The 24,543-nt window shown below is 51.5% G+C and overlaps 1 protein-coding gene across 2 annotated transcripts; it reads right to left on the bottom strand.

The window, feature by feature from the left end:
* Window positions 1-2,064: 2,064 nt before the first annotated feature.
* On the bottom strand, window positions 2,065-24,543 carry GLTP (glycolipid transfer protein). 2 transcript variants are annotated; one of them, XM_019977902.2, is made up of 5 exons: window positions 24,292-24,528; window positions 9,568-9,626; window positions 8,477-8,610; window positions 5,475-5,625; window positions 2,065-3,242 (listed from the first exon to the last, which is right to left on the bottom strand). In XM_019977902.2, the coding sequence occupies exons 1-5, from the start codon at window positions 24,392-24,394 to the stop codon at window positions 3,060-3,062; spliced, it is 630 nt and encodes a 209-aa protein (XP_019833461.2). In that variant the 5' UTR covers window positions 24,395-24,528; the 3' UTR covers window positions 2,065-3,059. The 2 variants fall into 2 exon arrangements, with proteins under 2 accessions (XP_019833461.2, XP_070625808.1); XM_070769707.1 differs by lacking the exon at window positions 2,065-3,242 and adding an exon at window positions 3,897-4,160 and having other exon boundaries at window positions 24,292-24,543.

Below are 24,543 nucleotides of genomic sequence, written 5' to 3'. Positions count from 1 at the left end.
AAACTGAACAGAGGCCCTGGACAGTGAGCGCTGGGAGTCCTAACCACTGGACCACCTGGGAATTCCCTACAAGTATTTAATGTAAGCCTCACAACCTCTGAGAACGGGTACTGGCGGGACCCCCCCACCCCACCCCCCGCCCCCGTATGGAAAAGGAAACAGGCTTTTTATGGAGAAGTGAGCGTCAGTTCCTTGTCTATAATAGAAAATTTGAATCACAGTTCAGTGAGATTTAACTAAATGCAGCAACGAGTAAAGAGTCCTTTTTTTTTTTTTTTTTAATATAATTTATTTTTAGAGTCTTTGGCCACACCACACGGCATGCAGACCTTACCCAACCAGGGATGCAAATGGTGCCCCCTGCAGTGGAAGCTTGGAGTCTTAACCACTGGACCACCAGGGAAGTCCCAAGAGTCAGTCTCTATCAAACTTTTGGGCTCACTCTGTCCGCTGGCATCCAAACGGGCACAACTTGGGGGAGATGAGTCTGATGAGAGCCCGAGGTGCCCCCAGACCTGGCAGGATCACCCTGGCTGAATCCTCTTGCCCCATCCCTGGGGTGTTCAGTCTCTTAATCTGATAAATGCAGCTTCTGATGCCCACGTCAGGGCACTTGTGAAATGATGTATACAAAGTACTTGTGCAGGGCCTGGTATACAGCTGGTGCTCAATGTGTGTTCCTTCCTCCCTGCCCCAGGCAGAAGTGAGTCCCACTCTGACAAGGATGACATGAGAAGGCATAGTTGCACTGCTGACTTCATCTCTGGGGTCACAATCCCAAAATGCTCCTGGGGCCAGGCAGGTACCAGGAATAAAGAAGGCTGTCCTGGGAAAATTCTGACCTTCCACAGAGAAACTGCCTTCCTGGTGTCACTATATTATGTTGGAAACATGCAGGAAAAACTTTTTTTTTTTTTTAATGTGGACCATTCTTAAAGCCTTTATTGAAAATCTGTTACAATACTGCTTCTGTTTTATGTTTTGGTTTTTCGGCCATGAGGTATGCCGGATCTTAGCTCCCCAACCAGGGATCGAACCTGCACTCCCTGCATTAGACAGTGAGATCTCAACCACTGGACTGCGAGGGAAGTCCCAAAAAGCTCTTTGTAATATATATATATATATATATATATATATATATACACACACACACACACAGAATTTTAAAAATTTGTTGGCAGAATTTTATATTCAAAGGGAAAAATCCTAAAAAGCAGTTAGAGCTTAGAAAGATCAGTGGCATTCTTCCTATCAGCAATGTTAGGAAACATCATGAAATCAGAGACAGCAAAAAACTTAGTTCAGACTTCTAACCCTTGGCCACATCAGAGGGAACCTTCCAAACTGGATATCCGACTGATTGTGCAGAAGACCCCTGAAGATGTTCCAGTTTTCAGAGTCAAGCTCAAATTCCTCAGTGGCACGATGTCTCACATACACACACAGCCTGCTCTGGGTCAAGCCAAAAGGACATTGCCTATGAACTGGAGTGTCCCCTCTTCCTCCTCTATTGGGATCCTCACAACCCCAACTTTCCCATCGAGGTTCAGTGTGAGCCCCAATCTGTGGACTCAGGCTCCCTCTGGGCACCGACCACGCTATATTACCTCTGCTGATTTACTGGTCCATCCTGCCCACTAGACTGTGTGTTATGCAGGAGCAAAAATGAAGTAAAATATTTTCCCCCACATTTAACCCTAGTACCAGAAAAAGCACCCGCCCATGATAAAGTACAAATAACCAATGGTTACAGGGTTGGGGAGGCAACAGGGATTGGTGGAGACTGAGGCAAAGTGAAAGTCTATCTACCCAATCGCCCCATCCAGCCAAGGGAGCAGTCACTTCTCACTTTCAGCCAGGCAGTTTGATTTCTCTAAGAAGCTAGAAATAAAGATTTTTTGGGGACATATCAGTTTCTCAACGTGGCAGCCAATTCAATTTTTCAAAACCAGAAAATAGGAACCAGAGACTAAAAAGCAAGTCCTTGGCTGGTTCCCAGTTGTATCCTTTGATCCAGAAAGAACAAGAAAAAAAAAAAAATCAAGAATCAAAACAGCACACCAATGTGATTCCAAAATAGAGATTTATTTATTAAGGATTATTTAGTTTCTGCATAAAAATCACCAATTGTTCCTCACTGGGTTTTTAAACATACATCAATTCTTTGTGGGTTGCTTTGGTCATCCCGACACTTTAAAAAGACAATTTTTTTAAGAGCCAGGAAGGACAGTTAAGGCAGTAAGGCATGTTCATGGGTTCATCCTCTCCCCCTCAAAAGAATACACATGGTAGGTAGTTGCTTAGGTTGGAAAGGCTGTCCCTGAAGGTAATTATGCAGAAGAATGCAAATGCAATCATCTACGGTTGGTTATTTGTGTCTGATAGCTTTAAAATAAGCCTCCCCTTGGTCATCAAAGGCTTGCTGGTTGGTTTCAGCTATAAAAAACACTGTCTGGCAAAAGACAGTAAGAGAGGGCTCTAATGACAGTGCCGGAGGCTCGGCTGTGCAAACCACATGAGCACACACACCAGTTTTCTTTAAAAAGAAAAAAAATCCCACAAGAGGGGCCCTGTATAATTTCAGATCAAACCCCCTCATGGTCCTTAAAACACTCAAAACATCATTCAGCCAGCTCCTCAGAAAGACACGTGCCTATTTTCAAAGTGATGAATCTAACACCACTTACCCCAGAGTCATGCTCCAAATGGGGGTTGGAGGGGACCAAAAAACCCTAGGACTTGATTTATTAGAAATATTAATTGATTTTTACCACACTGAAATGAAGGCATAAAGTCAGTCTGTACTGTCATGAAATTTAAAGGAGATTCTAAAGTGTGACAGTTATTTATTGCTCCAGGAGGACAGAGCCCAAACGTGACTTTTAAAAGACCAGGGCCGGCCCCCTGTGGACCCTGGCCTGACTCAAGGCTGCTCTGGGGGCGCGCCACGGGCAGGGGGCAGCTAGCCAGCCAGATTCACAGTGATTCGGGTTTGCCTGTCCCTGCAGGGGGTCTGCGGTCCAGGCTGTGCCGTCCAGAGTACCCGCTGTGGAGCTGGCCTACACCTTGTAGTTGAGCTCGGCGTTCATCCTGGTGTACATCTCGTAGATGACGTCGATGGTGGCCGTGTAATTGACCAGGAAGAGGCGGATCTTCTCCAGGCATTCCTCCTCCGTCACGTTCTGGCCCTTGGAGAGCGCTTTGAGGAAGTCGGACTTATAGGGGGCCGCGTACAGCGCTGCCTTGAGATGGGTGACAGGGGGTGGCACAGTGTTAGAGGAGGGGAAGCCCAGCCACCGGTCAGGTTCTGGGAGGGAATGCCCCCAAGGTCTGCACTGGGCATGAGGCCTGTGTTATTCATGGCATTGAACAGGAAAGGCCAAGTGTGGTGGTGGTGGGGGGTTGTGTGTGTGTCCCTTTCTACCAGGTGAGGGACAGCAGGAAGCTTTGGGGACAGACAGACCTGGCTTCAAATTCCAGCTTCTACTGCCGACTAGCGGTGAGCCTTGAGCAAGTTACTTAGCCTCTCTGAGCCTCAGTTTCCTCATCTGTAAAATAGGGTAACAATGGCACCCGCCCAACTGGTTGCTCTTGTCAGGATTAAGGAGGTCGTGCCAAGTGCTGAGCACAGCACCAGGCACACAGTAGGTGCTCTGCAAGGATGGACCTCTTCCCTCCGGTGGGTTCCCTGCTCTGGAGGTGAACAGCTTCCTCCTGAGACCCACTATCTGAAGGGCGGGGCGGGGAGAGGATGGCGGATCTGTGCTGTTCCTCTTTTGACCTTCAGGGGGCGACACTTGCCTAAATTTCAGGGCTTCCCTGACAACTTGAAAAGCCCAGAAAACCAGAAATTCATAGCATTTCCGAACTAGAAGGAAAACAATGCAACCGGATAAAAAGGCTTAAGACTACTAAGTTTGAGAAGGGGCGGGGCGGGGGGGGGGGTGGGGGTGGAAGGGAGGGAGGCTTAAAAGGGAGGGTATATATGTATACTTATATCTGATTTGGCTTCCCTGATAGCTCAGTTGATAAAGAATCCGCCTGCAATGCAGGAGATCCCAGTTCAGTTCCTGGGTCAGGAAGATCCCCTGGCGAAGGGATAGGCTACCCACTCCAGTATTCTTGGGCTTCCCTTGTGGCTCAGCTGGTAAAGAATCCGCCTGCAATGCGAGAGACCTGGGTTCGGTCCCTGGGTTGAGAGGGTCCCCTGGAGAAGGGAAAGGCTACCCACTCCAGTATTCTGGCCTGGAGAATTCCATGGACTGTATAGTCCTTGGGGTGGCAAAGAGTTGGACACAACTGAGCAACTTTCACTTTCATGTCTGATTCACCTTGTACAGCAGAAACTAACACACCATTGTAAAGTAATTATCCTCCAATTAAAAAAAAAAAAAAAAGAATCAAAATAGAAATAGCTTCAACACACCAAGCACTGTATACAGAATAATACATAGACTCTTCACAATGAGCCTGTGAGGCAGGGCCTATTTTATGTCTATTTGCAAGATGAGGATACTAAGCTCAGGAATCCTGGCTCAGGAATTTCTTACTGTGTGACCTCTAGCAAGATACTTAACGCCGGGGCATCAGTTTCCTCATCTGTGAAACGGAGCCAAGGACAGGGCCTCTCGTGAAAGTGACCCTCCACGGGCAGCCCGCCTTGAGCTAGGCATTTAGGGCACCCAGTTATGGCGGTGGTCGTGAGGCCTTCACAGGGGGCAAGGCCCTGTGGGCGGCGGGGGGGCAGGGCTCTTGCAGTCCCTGCCCGGGATGGGTGCTTGCCAGGGCGGACGGACGGCCCACAGGTGCCATATTTCCTGCCTGGATTCAGTTGACGCCTGACCCTGCCTGCCCATGACCTGTGCCACGCGGGACAGAGACCCGCCCTCAGAGCCCCATTCTCTCCGCAGAGAGGATGGGCGGGCAGGGGGCGCTGTAGGAGAAAGGGGGACCAGAACAGTGTGCAGTGCACCCGTGGGCTCTCGACGCCTCTCCGGTGGTATTCTCCCATAGCCGGGCTGGTGCCGAAGGCCTGTGGCCACCATCACAACACAAGTCACCAAGAGCCTCGTGAGCAGATGTCCCTTCAGCAGACACCCCCGTGGGTAGGCACAGGGGCCCTTCCTCCCCTCTCCCACCCGCCTCCAGTGCCAGGGTCCCAGCTGAATCCAAGGGGCCAGTGAGGTCAGCCCACCGTCAACCTGAGGGCCTCGTCTCTGTCCTGGTTCTTCTCATGGTCTCCCAATCGGGCCCCTCGTCAGAGCTGCCACAGAGCACTTAGGAAAATGCCCACCGTGCAGCAAAGGCCTCTCATCACACCAGTCTCATCCCAGACAGACGGGGGAGAGCCCCTCCTGAGCCCAGGGTGGGCAGCGCAAACACGGACACGGGGCAGGGGTGCCACAGCGACGGAGCGTGTGGCGGAGGGCGAACCCCACAACCAGAGGTCCCTCTGCGCCCGCGGGGTGGCTCACCTGGAAGATCTTCTGCACAATCCAGCCGTGGTACTTCTTGAGGGCCATCTCGTAGGCCTTGGTGGCGTTGACGCGGATGAGGTTGGGGTGGTTCTCATCCCGCTCGCCGTCGCAGATGCTCTGGAGGAAGACCTGGATGAAGCGCAGGCCTCTGCAGCCGGAAAAGAGAGGGTGCGTCAGGGCGCAGTACGCTCCCGCTGGCCCCGCCCACCCACCGCACAGAGACCCGGATGTACCCTGACCCGGATGTACCCTGAATAAAGCACTTCCCGTGACCCTGGAATACCAAAGCTGACAGTCACTCAGCTGTCATGTCTACACCAGCTTCTGTGTAACGTGACACCCCACCCCCCTCCACTTCCAGGGGATCACCTCACGTGTCCCAAGTACCTCGTCTACACCTGGCCTGGGGCTGACCCCGGCCACGGCCTCTGCTGGGCTGTGAAGTCTATAGAGGGCAGGGTCTGGACGCGCTTTGCCCATTTCTATGGCCATGTGGCCATCCGTGCTTGAGGGACGAAGCCAATCAATATAGTGTTGAAGCCCCAGCTCTGGTCCTCAAAGGGCTCAGGGACCACAGACCAGGGCCATGCAGAGAACACGAGCGAGTCTGATCCTGTGGGCTCCCCGCTCCCATCCCTGCCTGTGCCGTGGTCCACATCCTCCCGTGGCCACTTGAGCCCTTCCTCTGAGGTAGGATGATGCTCCAGGAACCAGGAGCAGGGTGTGGGTCATGGCAAGGCCACCAAGTTTAGAATCAGATCAGTGCCAGCCCTTTATTCCACATCATCTCATCTGCTCCCCTCAGTCCATCCGGTGAGACTGAGCTCAGCACAATCTGCCCACTTCACGGAGGGGAATACAGAGGTACTCCAAAAGCCTCAAAGGCTGAGATATAAGTTCATATCTCAGTCTCATATCTTAGACAGTGAGAGCCTGTCTCACTCCCCAACTGGGCTCCTCTGCTCCCTCCCTGCAAGGGGGTGGGGATCAGTTTGGGGGGTTCTTGGGGCAGAAATGCTTGGCCCGAGGACTGAAAGGATAAAGCTCAGCTTTATCACGTGTGAGGCGAAGGAACTCCTCCATGCTTGGATCACAACTCTCAATCACTGGGGATCAGCCTGGACTGTGAACCACGCTCAGGGTCTAGTCCCAGCCCTGCCCTGACTGGCCACCTCTCCTGAGCCCCTGCTTCTCCCAGCCTTTATGGTCCTCCTGCTGCCCAGAGCTGGAGTGAGTCTTTGTCAAGCCTCATTTTACCCCATTGCTGATGCCCCTCCGTGGCATCCCAGGACCCCCAAGGAGGCTGGAATTCATCCTTGACCAATTGCACCTCATCTTTCCCTGCTCCCACCTTGCATCTAGGGCCCTGGCTGGACCAGATCCTCCTGGAGGGGTGGATACTCTGTACCTCTCCTGCCCTCCCACCCCTGCAAGGCCTCTTCCTCCTGGGACCCTGCTGCTCAGTCTTGGAGATGCTACTTGGTAACCCTCCTCCAGGAAGCCCTCCCTGATTTCTCTCTGCTCCAGGTTCTGATATCCTGCTGTCATGACCTGCCCGGCAGCCTGACCCCCTGCCTGGGCTGGACTGTGATACCCTAAGAGGGACCCTGCCTCTCCAAGCAGCATCCCACGCATCCGGCACCAGGCACAGCACACAGCAGGTGCTCATTATGTGCTCGACTTGTTGACATCCACCAGGATCTGCTCTCCCAGTCACCAGGCTCTGCCCATGTCTCCTCTGGACACAAACAACCTACTTCCTGACCTGAATGTCACTCTCTGCCTGGCTCTTCCTGAGAAACCTACAGAACCTGCCAGTGGATGGACCCAGGGGCATTCCTCATTCTAGGTATGTGACTCTCTGGCTGACACACAAGAGTAGGGCAGCTCAGTGTTGACAAGTCATAAAATAGGCCATAAGGGTGTTAGTTACAGCCCACCTACCCACTGATGCCCACACTGGCTACATCCTCCAGGGAGCAGACTCTTCCTGTTCCATTTCACCAAAGAAGTGCACAGAGAGTATGGGGTGAGGATTAGCTTCTGGGGATGGGGATCCAGGGAAAGTGTGACTTTCCTGGCTCCTGACTCCAGGCCCCAGAGAAGGGGCAATGTTGGGAACATCAGTGGAGCAGAGAATGGGTCCCTGGCTTCGTAGCTGCTGCCAGGGACTGTGGAGTCTGCATAGCTGAGGGAATCCAGGAGCTGGCAGAGAGCAGCATGAGCTCAGCAAGCGAGCTGCCTGGCCCTCTGAGCCTCAGCGGCTTCGTCTGTAAGATGGAATGACTCTACACGGTTCCAAGTATGTGCCACGAGGACAGTGCGTAACATGGTCACAAGCACTGTCAGCTAACTCCAGGGTGAGACCGTCTGAGTTCAAGTCCCGTATCGGGGTGCCCTGCCCCCAGCCCACAGGTCGAATTTATGTGAATTAGAGTTCTTTTTTCTCTAGATGCTGTGGTTCTGTCAATAAGCTGTCATAATATACAAATCTGCCATGTGCGTGATGTGACTGGCTGGTTGTAGTCAGGACGTCTTTGTGCAGTGCACGACCTGTGCAACTGCAGAGCTCAGCCACTCTGTCCCAGCCCTGGCCCTGTGCCCTGAGCCCACGAATTGGCCCCAGAAGCCACCAGCATCCTCCGCTAGGACATGGGATATATGGGGATGATCATACCTAACTCACAGCACATAAAATATGATCAGGCATCTAAAGAGCTTAGCACAGTGGCCAGAGTATCTGTGGGTTTGTTATGCATCTGGTGAGGCTGGAACCAGCAAGAAGTGTCACCATCAGGCAGAACTTGGCCCCCAGGGTGCTTTTTCTCTGTCACTAAGTAGCACTGCACAAGAAGAACGCCTATGTGGAAGACGGATGTGCCCGTCCGCCCCGTCAGAGCAGACGCCCTGGGGCAGTGGCGGGGTTGGCTGTCCGTCCTCTGCAGGGCAGGCCCCCAGCCCCCCGGTCACACAAACACCCCGCCACCCAAGCCCATCACCTCTTCAGCCACATCAGTGCCAGCGTGGCCCCCACTTTGGGCCACTCGGCCCCGTACATCTCCTTCTCCACCTCCAGGATGTTCTGCAGGGTCCGGAACTTGGTCGGGTTGGTGTCATAGACAGCTTTGATTTTCTGGAACAGAGCACACAGGGTTTCCCCCTGGGGAAGGCTGCCTCCATAGCTGCCACCCCAGCAGAGCCTCGCTGTCCTGCCAGGACCGGCGTGGGGGCTGGTCGCGACAGTAGTAACCCCCAGGCCGTCCACATTCACTGGATGTACGCGGCGCTTCACAGCCACAGCCTTCTCTAACCCCACAGCAACCCTGACGTGCCTGCCGTCGTGCCAATTACAGATGAGGAAGCAGGCTCAGAGAGGCGAAGTGATGTGCTTAGGGTCACACAGCTGGTGCAGGTGGGAACGGGGTCCAGCCCTGACCAGATCCCAGAGTCCACGTTCTCCAACCACTACTGACAGCACCTTGAACCCCAAGTATCTGAAGTTTCGCTTCTGTGGACAAACACAAGTAGGTCCTTAGGATTCAGAGATGTCCAACAGGAAGAAGGCTCCTGAGTCAGAGGCAGGAAGTTTGGATGTGAATCCCACCCCTGCCACTTCCTTGCTGTGAGTCCCTCAACAGCTCTGGGCCTCAGTTTCCCTGTCTGTAAAATGGGGATAACGACACAGCACCGGCCTCATGGTGGGTCCTTGCTGGGGGAGGGGGGGCGGTCAGCGGTTGGGGGATGCCATCGGGAGCTCTAAGGATTGAGGAAGGAAAGGGCTGGGTCAGTGCAACTGTGGACCCCGGAGTTTATTTTTTGTTTGGTGGAGTGAATCCAAGTACCAGCCAGTTCCTTCTCAGGTCAGCCCTCCAGACTGTGAATCACAGTTTGGCTGTGACTGGATGGCATGACTGCAAGGAGAACCAAGAACCTGGAGCCTTGAGTCAGAGGAGCTGGGGGCCAGGCCTGTTTTCCACGTCTCCTTCTGTTCCTTAGCCTGGGGAGCCTGCAGTGGGTAGCAGGGCAGTGGTAACCAGGGTGGGATTAGAATCCTGATCTGGGTACTGGGGCTGCCAGGCCAAGTACATACAGTGATGTTGCCACTTATGTCCGCCTTGATAGGAGTAAACACTGGGGAGCCGAGGCAATCTGGGGACAAAACAAGAAGAGAGATGTTAGAATCCCAACAAGGGTGATATTCAGGACCACCATGGGACAGGGGGAAAGGTCACTTGATGTGTTTAAGGAAAGAACTGTTTGTAGGTGTTAAAACAGTTCATGGGCAAGTAAATTTGGAGTCCTGGGCTCCAAGTGAGACTGGTTGCTTACTGCAGGACTTGTCAGAGCCTTTAAAATACAACCAGATTCTCTAAGGGGCAAATGCTTTTTCTACAGCACCCCTCATCCTAGGATAAAAAGTTCTGTATCTGCACCATCTAATATGGGCCACATGTGACTACTGAGCACTTCAAATGTGGTGTGATCGAGGCACTCAATTTGTAATTTTATTAACTTTCATTCATTTAAATGTAAACCCACATGTGGCCAGTAGCTACCATATTGGACAGTACAGTGTAGAGCATCTCGCAAAACTAACACTCTGAGAAACCATCTTGGCCGACAAGGCAGATGGCTGCTAACAAACCAGCTGGCCAGGAAGCAGCTCGAGAAATCTTAGTCCGTGGGAGAAGAGGGGCCAGATTTATGAAAGATAACCTTCTCATTCACCAACTTCTAAGGCAGAAGTGAGCTGGTGACCCAGAGGCCCCCCGGTCCTGAGACTCTGCGTAGGAGCCTGGGAGAAGCCACCAGCAGGGGGACCCCCGTCACTTAACAGAGCTTCATGAACTGGGGCTGCACACCTGCTCTGCAGACACTGGCAGTCGGGGCTTGGGAGTATCCCTTCTGCTCCCCGAGCCTCAGTTTTCCCATCCAGCAAGTGGGCCAACAGAGGTGGTTGGAGCTGCTACAAGGATGACTTGAAACCACCCACTTCTGAGACACATACTTTGTTCATCTCTGACATCCGAATGCTCTCCCTTGGAGGCAGTGTTCCTTTCTTGGTGGTTCACAAAACAACAGACCACCTTAAAACAGGTGGCGCCTTGGAGCTGATGAAATGTGGACCAAGAAACTGGCAGTGCCTGGAACTCAGGGCTCCCTGGGAAATATAAGCAGTCTACGGCCTGTTTCTCCTCCTTTCCCGCCTCTGTGACCCCCCCAGCAGGCCGTCATGGGGACCAGAGACAGCCCACGGGTCAGAGCTCCCTGCTGAGGGCTGGGCATGGAGGGAACAGACAGGGAAGGGCCGGGTCTCTCCTGAGCAGACTCAACAAGGACTTCAGCCTCAGAGCCTGAATTCAGCTGTGCTTCCCTGCCACCTCTGAGCATCCTCGATACAGAGCCCAGGGGGCAAAGACACCTGAGCAGGCCACAAGTGGGTACCAAAACCTATGGGGGGGAAACTCCCCCCCGCCAGCTTCCCCTTGTCCGCAGGCCAGGCAGGGGCTTCGGGCAGGCACCAGCCAGCTGCACGGGGCGGAGGACTGAAGGAGGGCCACCTGTGGGCTGAATTCCACCCAAGGTGACCCGGCACACCTGGCCAGCCATCTGGAACATTCTAACTGCATCTGTTAAGAGAGGTGCATTGAGGAAACAGCACTGGATGTTTTACATGAAAAAGCCCCAAACCCCATAGAAAGGAGGTCAGGTAGGAATCCAGACAGACTGGGTTTGAATCCAGGTAAGCAAGTCTCCTGCCTGGGCTCCATGTAACTTAGTTTCCTCACATGGCAAATGGGGCAGCATGTGTACGTACTAAGTCGCTTCAGTCATGTCTGACTCTTTGCTACCCCATGGGCTGTAGCCCGCCAGGCTCCTCTGTCCCTGGGATTCTCCGGCAAGAATTCTCCTGGAGTGGGTTGCCATGCCCTCCTCCAGGGGATCTTCCTGACCCAGGGATTGAACCTGCGTCTCTTACATCTCCTGCATTGGCAGGCAGGCTCTTTACCACCCATGCCACCTGTACGTATTTCATAGCGTTGTGGTGGGGATTGAAATCCAAACACTGAACACATTTAGCAGAGTGCCCAGTGCAGCAACCCTCAGTAAATGAACTCTGACCGTCTTTATGACTTTGGGACACGACTAGGGCTAGGCTCCGTGCTCCAGCAAACATCACCCAGGCTTGGAAGTCACCAGGTCCTCCAGGGTCTGCGTTGAGTGGGAACACAGGGCCCGAGCCCCTGGCCACCTCTACTCTCCTGACTCCCAACTGAGGCCCCCTTGGGGCCCGAGTAGCCGCGTGGCCCAACTGCAGGCTCCCGGGTACAAGATCCTCAGGCTGGAAAAACCCTCCTCTCAGCTTGCCAGCCTCTCTCCCACTCCTATGGGGTCACATCTCCCTTCCCAGACGGTGGCAGGAGCTGCTCTGGGGTGCCAGACGGGGGTGCAGACATCCTGTCCCACCAGATCCTGCCAAGGGCGTTAATGCAGTAATGACTCCACCCATGGTTTCATCCTCCCTGATGTATCGCTGGCCTCATCCTGCAAGGCCAACCTGGGAAGCCTGTGCAATTTGCTAGTGCTGCACCGTGTTCTCTGCCGGGACGCTTGCCACAACTCCCCGGAAGCATGATGATGCACAGTAATAATGCAGAGAACTTCCTATGGTCCAGTGGTTAGGGCTCAGTGCTTTCACTGCCCAGGGCGCGGGTTCAATCCCTGGTCAGGGAACAAAGATCCCACACGCCAAACGGAGTGGCCAAAAAATAAAAAGAAACCTCAAGAAAAAAAAAAAAAATGTAAGACAGTCAAGACTCTCCACCGCTAGTGACTCTTTCCCTCTTGACTGTGTAGCCAAGGGTCGCCAATTCCGAGTCTCACAGGGGCCATGCAGGCGCCATGGATGGGCTTTCTGGGGACTGGCAAAACTCTTCTAAAGGCATGACCATGGCTGCACCTCCTGGTCTTTCAAAAATATATGGTGCCCAAAGACATGAGGCGGGTTGACAGATGGACAGAGAGGTGGACAGACAGGTACAGTCAGATATAAATGGTAGAATCTAGATGGTGGCTACGTGAATAGCTGCTGTGAAATTCTTTCAATTTCGTTATATGCTTGAAATTTTTCATATAAAAAACTGGAAGAGAATGTCAGGCTTTTTTTTCCTGCTCATGAAAGTCGGACCTCTTCCTTCCACTTTTTCTCCAAGTTCACTGCACTGCTACCCTCGCTGTGGTTCCACGTGTAAGTCTGTCTTCCGTCCACCTCCCCCTGAGTGCTGAGAGGGCAGAGACCAGGTGGTCTTAGTCCCCTGCTCTGCTCCCCACCCCCGCAGCCAGTGGCATGAACAAGGGGGCAGATAGTGGGAAACATGAATCAAGAGGCACCCCACCGTGCTTTTTCCAGCCACATTCTTGTAGGGCAGACTGACCCAACGCACGGGTCTGAGGACCCACACAACTAAGATGGCAGAGGCCATGGGAAGGGGCTTGGCCTCGGTTTCCCCGTCTGTAAAGGGACCGTCCCTGTATGGCTGCTGTGAGGGAGCATGGGGGAGGCATGCCAAGTCAGGGCTCAGAGCCTGGCCGTGATTTGATTACCACTGCGGGCTGATTTTCGAGTAATGCCATCCTTCGTGGAGATGCAGAACCAGGGTTTGGCGATCATCAGCCACATGTGGGTGGCTTACCAGCTTCTCACAGTGACTCAGGTCAGTCGACAGGCATTTTAGAGACACTGAGAGTAACATTCGGTTTCCCTGGCTCTGGAAATGGCTTCTGTGTGGTTCTGAGTGTCCTCCCTACCCCCAGATGGCAGGGAGAAAGGCTGTCTCATTTTCTCCTGACACCACGTGGGGCCCGAGGTCATCGTGGTCTGCAGGAGCTGGCCCCAAGGCAGCTGCTCTTGCAGGTCATGGCGACCATGCAGAGACCAGGCTTCTGCTCAACAAGGGGTGGGATGTGGGGCCTGGATGGACTTCTGGAGCCGGGAAGGGAGCAGAAGGAGAGAGGGGCAAAGCAGGGCTGGGAGATGGCCCCCAGGAGAGGGGGGTGGTGTGTACATAGAGAAACACACACAGGAGTCGGGTCAGCAGCATCTGGACCGCCTGTGATCAGAGGAGGAGCAGCGTAGAGCTACGCAGCCTTGGTCCTGAGTTCAGATCTCAGATCTGGCATCACTCTGGACAAGTGACTTAACCGCTCTGGGCTCAGGCCCCTCCCTTTCCAGAGCCCCAAGGTGCTGGGCAAACAGGAGGCACTCCAGGTGACCTGACGCCGGCCTCCACACGCCCTATGGAAGGCTCTGGGCTGCTGTTTGCTTTGGCTTAGCCTGACGCTACTGGGCTCTGAAATGCCTCATGACGGTGCAGGGTCACCTGGTGAGAGCCAGGCACTCACACACAATTCCAGACCCGAGGCTGGTACCAGCATCCCCTCTAGCCTTTCTTTCTAGAATGTTTCCATCTGTGTGTGTGTGAGCTCGGCAAAAGCGAGAGGACTCTGACCGCAAAACTGAAAATGATTTTGACCCCTGAGCACTCGGTGGCCTGCGAGCTGAAACTCACGCCGGCCCTGCTCTGGACACGACGCATTTCTTGTCAGGCCACCCAGTTTTACCTTTCATACAGAATACAGTCCTGCCTCAAAATTACCTTTCTAGTTTTACCTGTTTTGCAGTTATCCCAAACTTGTTTTTCATTATTGTCAGCCAATGGGCTCTTTAGAATGGCACCCGGAACCTGCCAGAAGAGAGGGAGTAGGCTTGGGTGGCTTTCTAGTTTATCGTCTCACATCCAGAGTAAAAAGAAGCCATCTCAAAAACAAGAGAAAAAATCAAGTACATTCCCCCCATCTTACTTCATAAAGGGTCACAGATTCTAAACACAGTCAAGCCTTACCTTGGTCACCGGGAACATGTGGCAAATGGCCCCTTCTCTTTAGACTTTTCCTAAGCATGCCACTCGGAGAAGGCGATGGCACCCCACTCCGGTACTCTTGCCTGGAGAATCCCAGGGACGGGGGAGCCTGGTGGGCTGCCGTCTCTGGGGTCGCACAGAGTCGGACACGACTGAAGCGACTTAGCAGGAGCAGCAGCAGCAAGCATGCCACTCAATCCAAAAGGCATAACAAAAAGGCCAATAAGTCTGATTACAAACCCCAAAACCTTCTATATGGGATTGGGTGGGCATGGGAGGAAATCCCATCACCAATCAAAGCCAAACAGCAAACTGATTGGGAGAGGGGGTGACCCATGTAACAAATGTCATAGACCAAAGACTATTATCCCTAATATGTAAAGAGCTCTAACAAATTAATAAGAAATAACCTCCTTATAGAAAAATGGACAATTAAAAGACATTTAATCTCAATAATGGAAAAAAAAGCAGTGAAATATTTTCCATCTACCAAATTTGATGAATGTACCAACTTTCTCTCTAGTTCAGCTATCCTGGATGGAACTTATCCAAACGTATGACACATGTCCCTGCATTTGTACAGCAAGCCATTTGCAGTGTACTAAACAGGGCCATCATCAAAAATAGGAATTATGATAAAGATGTGGCCCAGTGATATCAGAGGCCCCCTCAACTGTTCCCTAAATGGGTCTACATGGTATGCTTCCAGGGTTTTAGGACAGCGTTATGTAGGTTGTTTTTTTTTTTTTGCTGTGCCCTGTGGCATGTGAAATCTTAGTTCCCTAACCAGGGATGGAACCCATGCCCGCTGCAGTGGCAGTGGAGAGTCCTAGCCACAGGGCTGCCAGGAAAGTCCCCAGCTTTGTGTAGTTTTTAAAAAATTCCTCTTGCTTTCTCGGCAGTGCTTTGATTCTGTGAGATACTGGGAGAACAAGCAGCCAACTCTGTCAGCATCACTGACAGAATAAGAGGAAGCAGACACCCAGCAACACTGTGACCTCTGTGACAGTTCTGCCCGGGTCTCTGCCATGGTTCAGACGGTTGAGGTTGTCTGGAGAGCAGAACTCCCCATAAGCCAGCAGTCCCCATGTGCCGCACAGAATCACATTCATTTCCTGTTTTTCTGGCCTCCATGTAGTTGGAAAGCACCTGCTGTTATGCTCCGAGCAAGCCCCCAGCACATACTTGGAAATTTCCATCCAAGCTGCCCCCTCTACGCCTGCCTCTCTAGGCAACCATCTCTTCCAGTAGGTGATGCTCCCAACACTGGGCCACAAGGTGACCGAATAGCCCCCACCCTCTCATTTCATCTCAGGAATAATTTTCACTCAAGAACAAAAGCATTCTGCTTTTAAGACGCACACCTTCACTTTCAGCCTGTGTGGTTCAGTGTGGGAAATCCGGGCCCAACCCGTAAATATTCATTTGAAAAAGGAAGAACAGGGTGCCTGTGTCAGGATGCTAGGGGCCTGGTTTGGGGAGGTTCTATTTCAAATTCAATTTTTTTTTTTCAATAGCTGGATAGTAAGGTTTCGCTGTTAATCACGTGGGACAGATTAACTTTACAGATCCTAGGTTACAAGGATCATAATGGGAGGCACTCAAATTACAGCTGATGGAGATGAATCATTTATTAATCCCGTGGTATGTGGGGTGTGCATGTGTGGTGGCTCAGTCTGCAATTAGGCCTATTTTGAAGCGTAAGAGCCCGAGAATGCTCACCTTTCAAAAACTAGTTCCCACTCTAACTTCTATCTAAGAGGAAAAAATATTTACCAAATGGTACTTTTAAAAATCACCCGTGGGACTTCCCTGGTGGTCCAATGGCTAAGACTCTGTGCTCCCAATACAGGGGGCCCAGGTTCGATCCCTGGTCAGGAAACTAGATCCTGCATGCTGCAACTAAGACCGAGTACAGCCAAATAAATAAAAGAAATTTTAGAATAATTTTTAAAATTAAAAAAAACAAAAATAAAATCAGCCCCGTGACATGCCAACTCTCTTTATCCACAATTGTCCCCTTTGGCAAAAACCAGCCAGCAATTGGGAATGCAAATGGGAAAATGAGTTCTCTTACTTGCTGTGTGGCCTGGGAGAAATTAGTTAACCTCTCTGAGCTGCAGTTTCCACATTTGTAAAATGAGGTTAATAACACACCCCATCTTATAGAGCTATTGCAAGGCTTAAATGAGGCTGTAGAAATAAAGGGGTTAGCATAATTTCTGGCTCAGTTTTTTAAAAGTTATTCTTTATGATTATAATAATTGTTATCATACATTATAGCATCATTCTTTAGGAAAGAAATCCAGGAAAGAATGATTCCAATGATTAAGATGTCAAAAAGGGAATTCCCTCATCGTCCAGTGGTTGGGATTCACTGCTGAGGGCCTGGGTTCTATCTTTAGCTGGGAAACTAAGATCCCACAGGCATGACAAAAAAAAAAAAAAATCAAAAGAGAAAGAGATGAAGACAGGGAGGAGAGAGAGGTAGAGAAAGGTGTGGATATGGATAAAATCAGCAGGAACTTTCCAGTTATAAACTAAGGACTGTGCACTCCTGACCATTACAGTCTGAGATCTCAGCAGGGAGTGGTGAAGGGAAGGTGGCCTAATAGCAGCGCAGAAAATGAATCATTTCTGAGCCAGAGGAAGTGAGCTGGCCACAGAACTGCAGATGGAGAAAAGAGGTTTTATAGGACCCTGGGGAGCGCTGATCCATTGTAAGGACTTGTAAAGGCTCAGATACAGTTAACACAATAACAATTTTTGGGGGAAAAAAAAGCCCTGATACAAGTAACTCGGTAAGAATGTAACACAAGCAGTTAACATCCATCCAGACCCTTTTAAAACTGAAACAATGCAACCTAAGACCAGAACTCAACATTGCTATTCTAACAAGCTCATTGAAATGAGCACAGTGTCAATGCCAGATGGGAACTGCCAGCATTTCCCATCCCCCACAACAGCTCTAAAAGGTCCTTTCTGCTCTGAAAGACTTGTGTGCAGGGCTGGCCCCCTACAAAGCCCTTCCTCGTTACCTGACTTGGTCACCTCCCTTCATCACTCTTAGCCTCAGTCTCCTCTTCTGTAAAGTGGTGCCCATTCCTCCTAATTCATAAGGTCGTGAGGAGGAGGATTGGAAATGAGAGATCGGCTTGTTCAATGCTGAAGCACATGGAAGTCACTCAAAACATGGGTTACGCTAGCTATGGGGTCAGGCGTTATACCTTACAAAGCCGCCGTCACGCATTCTTTCCATTCCCTTTCAAGTTATCCATTGGCTGGGCACCGATGCTCTGCCAGGCACGTTGCTGGGGCCTGGGACACGATTCACAATGGGGCACTGTTCCTGCAACCAGCCCTACGCAGTGGACATCCCACAGATGAGGAACGAGGTGGGGGCTGGACAAGCTAGCAGGGGACAGAGCGGATGTCTGGGTCTTCCCTCTGGCTTCTCCATCTTCTTCCCTCCAGGAGCAGAGGCCAGACCTCCATCCTTGACCTCAGGGCTGGACTTTTCTGAACCCAGAGGATCAAGAAGATCTCCTTTTCGCTAGAGGAACAAAGGTGGTGGACACCACTGGTCTGTGCTCTGAGCTGGCCTTTGGATGTTATAAATGAGAGTTGCTTTAGCAGCCAGGCTGCTCAGCTGGCCCCTAGCCCTGGCAGCTAGTCACCAAGAGCCCGAGGAAGCTTCTTTTTGCAAGAACCTTGTTGCCCAAGGGCAGTGTGGCAAGAGGTGCAGATTCTCAGGCTTTCGGGTGGAGAGATTCTCGCATTGGACGCCAACATCATCTGGGGGAGTTAGCCTCCACCAGCCCCCCTGGAGGCCTAGCTTCCCCCTTTTACAGTCGGGGCTGCAGGCTTAGAGAGGGGAAGCTCCTGGGTGAGGACACACAGCTGGGACACCGTGGAACCAGCATTCAAGCTCAGGCTGGCTCTGCTTGATACCAATTTCCATCTATATGCAGAGTACATCATGAGAAACGCTGGCCTGGAAGAAGCACAAGCTGGAATCAAGATTGCCAAGAGAAATATCAATAACCTCAGATATGCAGATGACACCACCCTTATGGCAGAAAGTGAAGAGGAACTCAAAAGCCTCTTGATGAAGGTGAAAGAGGAGAGTGAAAAAGTTGGCTTAAAACTCAACATTCAGAAAACAAAGATCATGGCATCTGGTCCCATCACTTCATGGAAAATAGATGGGGAAACAGTGGCAACAGTGTCAGACTTTATTCTTTTGGGCTCCAAAATCACTGCAGATGGTGACTGCAGCCATGAAATTAAAAGACGCTTACTCCTTGGAAGAAAAGTTATGACCAACCTAGATAGCATATTGAAAAGCAGAGACATTACTTTGCCAACAAAGGTCCATCTAGTCAAGGCTACGGTTTTTCCTGTGGTCATGTATGGATGTGAGAGTTGGACTGTGAAGAAAGCTGAGCGCCGAAGAATTGATGGTTTTGAACTGTGGTGTTGGAGAAGACTCTTGAGAGTCCCTTGGACTGCAAGGAGATCCAACCAGTCCACTCCGAAGGAGATCAGCCCTGGGATTTCTTTGGAAGGAATGATGCTAAAGCTGAAACTCCAGTACTTTGGCCACCTCATGCGAAGAGTTGACTCATTGGAAAAGACTCTGATGCTGGGAGGGATTGGGGGCAGGAGGAGAAGGGGACGACAGAGGATGAGATGGCTGGATGGCATCACTGACTCGATGGACGTGAGTCTGGGTGAACTCCGGGAGTTGGTGATGGACAGGGAGGCCTGGCGTGCTGCGATTCATGGGGTCACCAAGAGTCGGACACGACTGAGCGACTGAACTGAACTGAACTGAACTGAGAGACTCCCATTCAGGGACTTCAGCCAACAATAAACCCGGGTTCAAAGCAACTTCTCTCTAAGCCTCCCAAGCAGCCAACAGATGAACAGGTTAACACACAGGGCCAGAGGCAGCCCTCTGTTTAGGTGTTGCTCGGCTCTAATCTGGGCCAGGTAAGCTCACGAGTGGGTCTCACCAACACACAGGAGATGCTTCTCAAGGTTAATAAGACCTCACTCCCTACTTGCAAATACACCTCCAATGGATGAGAGGAGTCAGCAGGCTGGTTCAGTTCAAAGTTGCAAAACCAGGGTTGGGGTGAGTGGGGGAAGTGGGGGAGTGAGAGGGAGGTCCAAGAGAGGGAGGATATGTCTACACACACAGCTGATTCACTTGGTTATACAGCAGAAACTAACACAACATCGTAAAGCAACTGGGTTGTAGTTTAGTGGCTCAGTTATGTCCGACTCTTTTGCAACCCTATGGACCCCGCCAGGCTCCTCTGTCCATGGCATTTCTCAGGCAAGAAATACTGGAGAGGAGTGGGTTGCCATTTCCTTTTCTGGGGTCGTCCCAATCCCGGGATGGAACCTGTGTCTCCTGTATTACAAGCAGATTCCTTACCACTGAACCACCTGGGAAGCAACTATACCTCAAAAAAGAATTTTTTTTTAATTGCAAAACCCATTGCCTTAAGCGGCTGTAGTATCAGCGGAACCCATCCCGGTGAAAGGAAGGTGGTGGGCTGGAGGGGAGTGGTGCCCCGGGCAGTGAGACTCTGACGCAGGTATAGAGCCAGAAGCGAGTGATGTCATGGCGCCATCTCTGGGGCTGCAAGCCATTCAGAAAGGCTACAGCATGGATTTCAAGGTGGGGTAATAGGGAGCCACTGCAGCTTCTAGACAGAGAGTGACAAAACTAAATGATAACCAGGTCTCTCCCTTCGCCTCTCTCTCCCTCCATTCCCCACCCTTCAACTGCAAATGCTCTAGAATGGTTGTGTAATCCACCGTAAAAGCTGAGAGGGTAGGGCCTCACAGAAGTCAACTGCAAACTGATCAGTGGTGAGATCCGCTTACTTGGTCAAGGTGGAGAAAGAAGATGGACAAAGGGTTGTTGACCTCTAGGTGGACACAGCAAAACCTATCCGGCTTGGGAGGCTCAGACCAGAGATACAGAAGAACGAGCCCAGGATACAGGTGCTCTGAACCACACATGACCTGCAGCCCAAAAGAATCAGCATTCATCAAGCCCAACCAATTCTGTCCCAAACCACATCCAATGAAGCATTAAGAAATGTGACTGCGCTAAACACATGTAAAGCCTTCACCTGCTTCGACCCAGCAATTTCCCTTCAAAAAATTAGAAATAACCAAAGAAGTATGCAAAGAAATATACATAAGAATGTTCACTGTAGCATGGTTTACTAGAGAAAAAAAAGAAACAATGTGAATATCCAACACCAGGGGCCTGGTTAAACAGTTTATGGCTACATTCAAACAACAAAATTCTAAGTAGCTCTGGAAAATGACAGTTGACATGAAAAGCTAGTTATGCTATATGGTTGGGTTTAAAAAAAAAAAAAAAAAAGCAGTTTATCCTTTTTCCCTTAAAGTTGGATAAAGAGACAAATGGGTCTGAAAGGAAAATAGTCTGAAATGTCACCACTGATTTCTCTTAAAAAAAACAACGGGACTTTTCTGGTGATCCGGTGGTTTCCTGGTGGTCCAGTGGATAAGAATCTTGTGGCTCAGCTGGTAAAGAATCCACCTGCAATGCAGGAGACCTGGGTTTGATCCCTGGGTTGGGAAGATCCCCTGAAGGAGGGCATGGCAACCCACTTCAGTATTCTGGCCTGGAGAATTCCATGGACCATATAGTCCATGGGGTTGCAAAGAGTCGAACACAACTGAGCGACTTTGACTATACATTGAATGCAGAAGACGCAGATTCAGTCCCCGGTCCTGGAACTAAAGTCCCCTAGGCCGAGAAACAACTAAGCATACATGCCCAGTGCAGCCAAATAAATTAAGGTTTTTTAAAATAACAACAAAAAACTCTGTCTCAAAAAGCCGTGAAAGGATTAAGTGAACCCATCTACATAGTCTACTTAGCATGGAGTAAATGCTCAATAAAAAATGGCAGGGAGATTTTTAATTTATCATTTCTTCTTGATCAATTTTTCCTCTGAGAAACAGATCTTCCTTAAAGAAATAAATACTTTTTAAAAACACTGCTCTTAGCCCTCTGCTCTATTCGTATCAAGAGAGGAAGCTCTCAACTGGGGGTGACTGTTTCTCTGCAGGTATTTTTGGTTGTTACAACTTGGAGAAATGGGATGCTGCTGGCATCTGGCAGAGAGAGGCCAGGGATGCCACTGAACATCTTACAAAGCACAGGACAGCCCCACCCCCCCACTCCAAAGAATGGCCCAGCCCCGAATGTCAGCAGTGTCATGGTGGAGAAACCCTGCTTTGGAAGGAACTGCCACAATGCCATTCAGACTTCTTGAGTTCAAACTTCAGACCTGCTCCATGCCAGAGACACACACGGCACCCAGATCACAGATCACCCAAGGGACCAGACATTCCCAAGACCTGGACAAAGCCCATGTTTCAGAGCAGATGGGCCAATCTCCATCAAACCCGGTGTGCCAGGGGAAAGCCACTGGTGGGAGCATCCTCCCCAAACTTCAACCCTTGGGAGGAACCCTCCCCCGAGAAAAGCCTTAATGCTTCAGAACGGATCATCATGTTTCTCAAACAGTGCTAAGAATTATCCTCTGTGGGCCGACCCACTGAGGCTTCTGTATAAATGGCAGCTCTGTCAACAGATGTGACGGCCCACAACACCCAGTTCGCAGCAAAGACAAGGGTCTTTTGAGATCAGGGAAGGGGGAGGGGACGTTCTCCTACCCAGGCACCAGCTCACCACCCGCTCCAGCCACCACCACCCACCTCTTTTCCCGTCAAACTGGCCCGATACTTGCATCAAGTGAAGGCGGCCCCGAACACAGAAACTGATGGACAACCTTGCTGAAGATGCAGGAGGAAAAGGCCACAGAACTTACCTTGGGGGTTTCTCCACCTTGAGAGACAGCTAACATTTGGGGCTGGCTCAGTTCTTTGTGGTTGGGGTCTATGTTGTGCCCTGGAGGGTGTTTACCAGCGTCCCTGACTTCCAGCTGCCAGTACCATCTCCCTGTGCCCCTTACCCACCGCCCCCCCCAGGATGTGACAACCAAAAATGTCTCCAGATACTGCCCGTTGTCCCCTGAGGGGGCAAAACTGTTTGAGTTGAGAAGGACTAGATTAAACAGATTCTGAATCCTTATTCAGAGCAAATATTCATAGAACTAAAAGAGGAGGGAAAAACCCATCACAAAAACCAACAGTTCCTCAATGCTAAAATCAGACAGTTCGCAAGCTCCTGCCTGGAGATTTAGCATTATCTCAACATGGAGATACCAATATTAAGAATATTCTGTACATTTAAGTGCTGACTGAGCACCTACTGGGCACCAGACATTGTTCTGAGTATCAGGGATGCAACAGTAGACGTAAAGGACCCAGGTCTGAGAATCGTACAAACCAGGCAAAGGCACTCACTCAAACACTCATTAATCAATCATCTACGCTATGAAGGAACCAAAACTGAACTCAGGAACTTGTATAACAACCACGCCCCCAACAGCTAGGCATTTAAAGGCCTCGGAACCTTACACACTCCACCTCATTTAGTCCTTGCCACTAGCCTCAGAGATCAGCATGCCCATTTCACAGATGGGGACGGTGAGGCAGAGGGTGGAGGAAGAGAACAGGGATGTGACTTCATGTAGCCACAACCACCCCAGAGCCCACAGCACTGTAGCAACTACTGCCCACTGGGAGCCCTGATTACCCTCCAGGGGAAAGGGAGTGACTGCCCTGGGTGCCACCATCCCTTTAGTCCAAGTTAGTGTCAGCTTCTGTCAGTCTGCAGGTTTCTGTTGGACTCTGCCCTGGGGACTGGTCTCTTCCAGCCAGGCCACCAAGTAAACCAGCAGGGCGGGGTTTCGGGAAAGCCCACATGGAAGAGGAGAAAGCAGAGCTCAGGTTGCATTCTTTCCTGGAGACCAGCAAGGCAAAGGGCAGGGCCCTACTGTCTTCTGTTTCCCATTTTCCATCCAGGGTGTGGGCTGGGTTGGAGCACGGGAGAAACGAGGGTCTGCAACTGGCTTAGGGCCGCCTCCCAGTGTTCCTGTGACCTCCCAGGGCATGACAGATGGGGGAGGGGACTTTTTCTTTTGGACCCCACCCCAAGCACCCAGTGTCTGATGTCACCCCACAAAGCAGGTCCCCTGGTCTCGACCCCTGCTCCAAACGGAGGGGAAAGTTTAGGTGGTTCTCCCCAAGAAGGGGGCCCGAGAGTTTTGCAACTCCATTTCCAAAAACCCCCTCCTCACTTTGCCAGGCTTTCTGCCCCTGGAGTGGGGGTGGGGGGTGGGGGGTCTTGGACTTGGAATTATGAGGAAAAGAAGGGTTCACACCGTCCCACGAGGGAGAGGATGGGAGAATTTACAGAAAAGAGGGGGTTTATCAAATGAGGGTTTCATTTTAAAGTGAGAGCGTTGGGAGCCATTCAGAAGAGGAAGAACGGGAGGATGGGGTGAGGGATAAAAGACCTGGGCGGTGGGGGACGGTGGGACGCTTTGGGGGAGACAGAGGACTGCAGAACTGGGGATGTGGTAGAGTAGGGGTGTTCGTGGGGAGATGGACGTTTGGGGCGCACAAGCGGGTGGAGATCTGCGGGCATCTGACGGATGAAGTGTCTGGGGAGACAGAGGGTTTGTGGATGTCCGGGAAGAGATGAGGATGTGACATGTTCTGGGGAGAGAGGATCTGGGAGCAGTCTGGGATAGGGGAAATCTAGGGTGCTTGCAGAAAAAGGGGATCTTTGGTGCCTGGGGAAGTAGGATTTGGGGTGTCCACGGAAGGGCTGGTTTGGGGATATTTGAGAGAAGGAAGCGGGTGCATCTGGGAGCGCCCTGGGGCAGGGCTCCCGGCCAGATCCCCCTTTCACCCCGGCTCACCGAAGAAGGGCGGCAGGTGGGACACCGCCTCCAGGAAGGGCCCCGTCTCGATCTGCTTGTCCGCAGGCAGGGGCCTCAGCAGGTGCTCCGCCAGCAGCGCCATTTCGGGGTCGAGGCCCGCGGTGATGCCCCAGCCGGCGCCGCGGGCGTCCACGCCGCCCCCCGGGCCGCCGCCGTCAGCGCCGGGGATGTCACTGCCGCCCTCAGCAGCCTCCGGGGACGCCAGCGTCGCCACTTCCGCCCGCGCTGCGC

Source organism: Bos indicus, chromosome 17, assembly GCF_029378745.1.
Source record: "Bos indicus isolate NIAB-ARS_2022 breed Sahiwal x Tharparkar chromosome 17, NIAB-ARS_B.indTharparkar_mat_pri_1.0, whole genome shotgun sequence".
NCBI classification, from domain to species: domain Eukaryota; kingdom Metazoa; phylum Chordata; class Mammalia; order Artiodactyla; family Bovidae; genus Bos; species Bos indicus.
The sequence above is the reverse complement of the archived record's forward strand: the minus strand, read 5'-3'. Positions and strand labels throughout refer to the sequence as shown.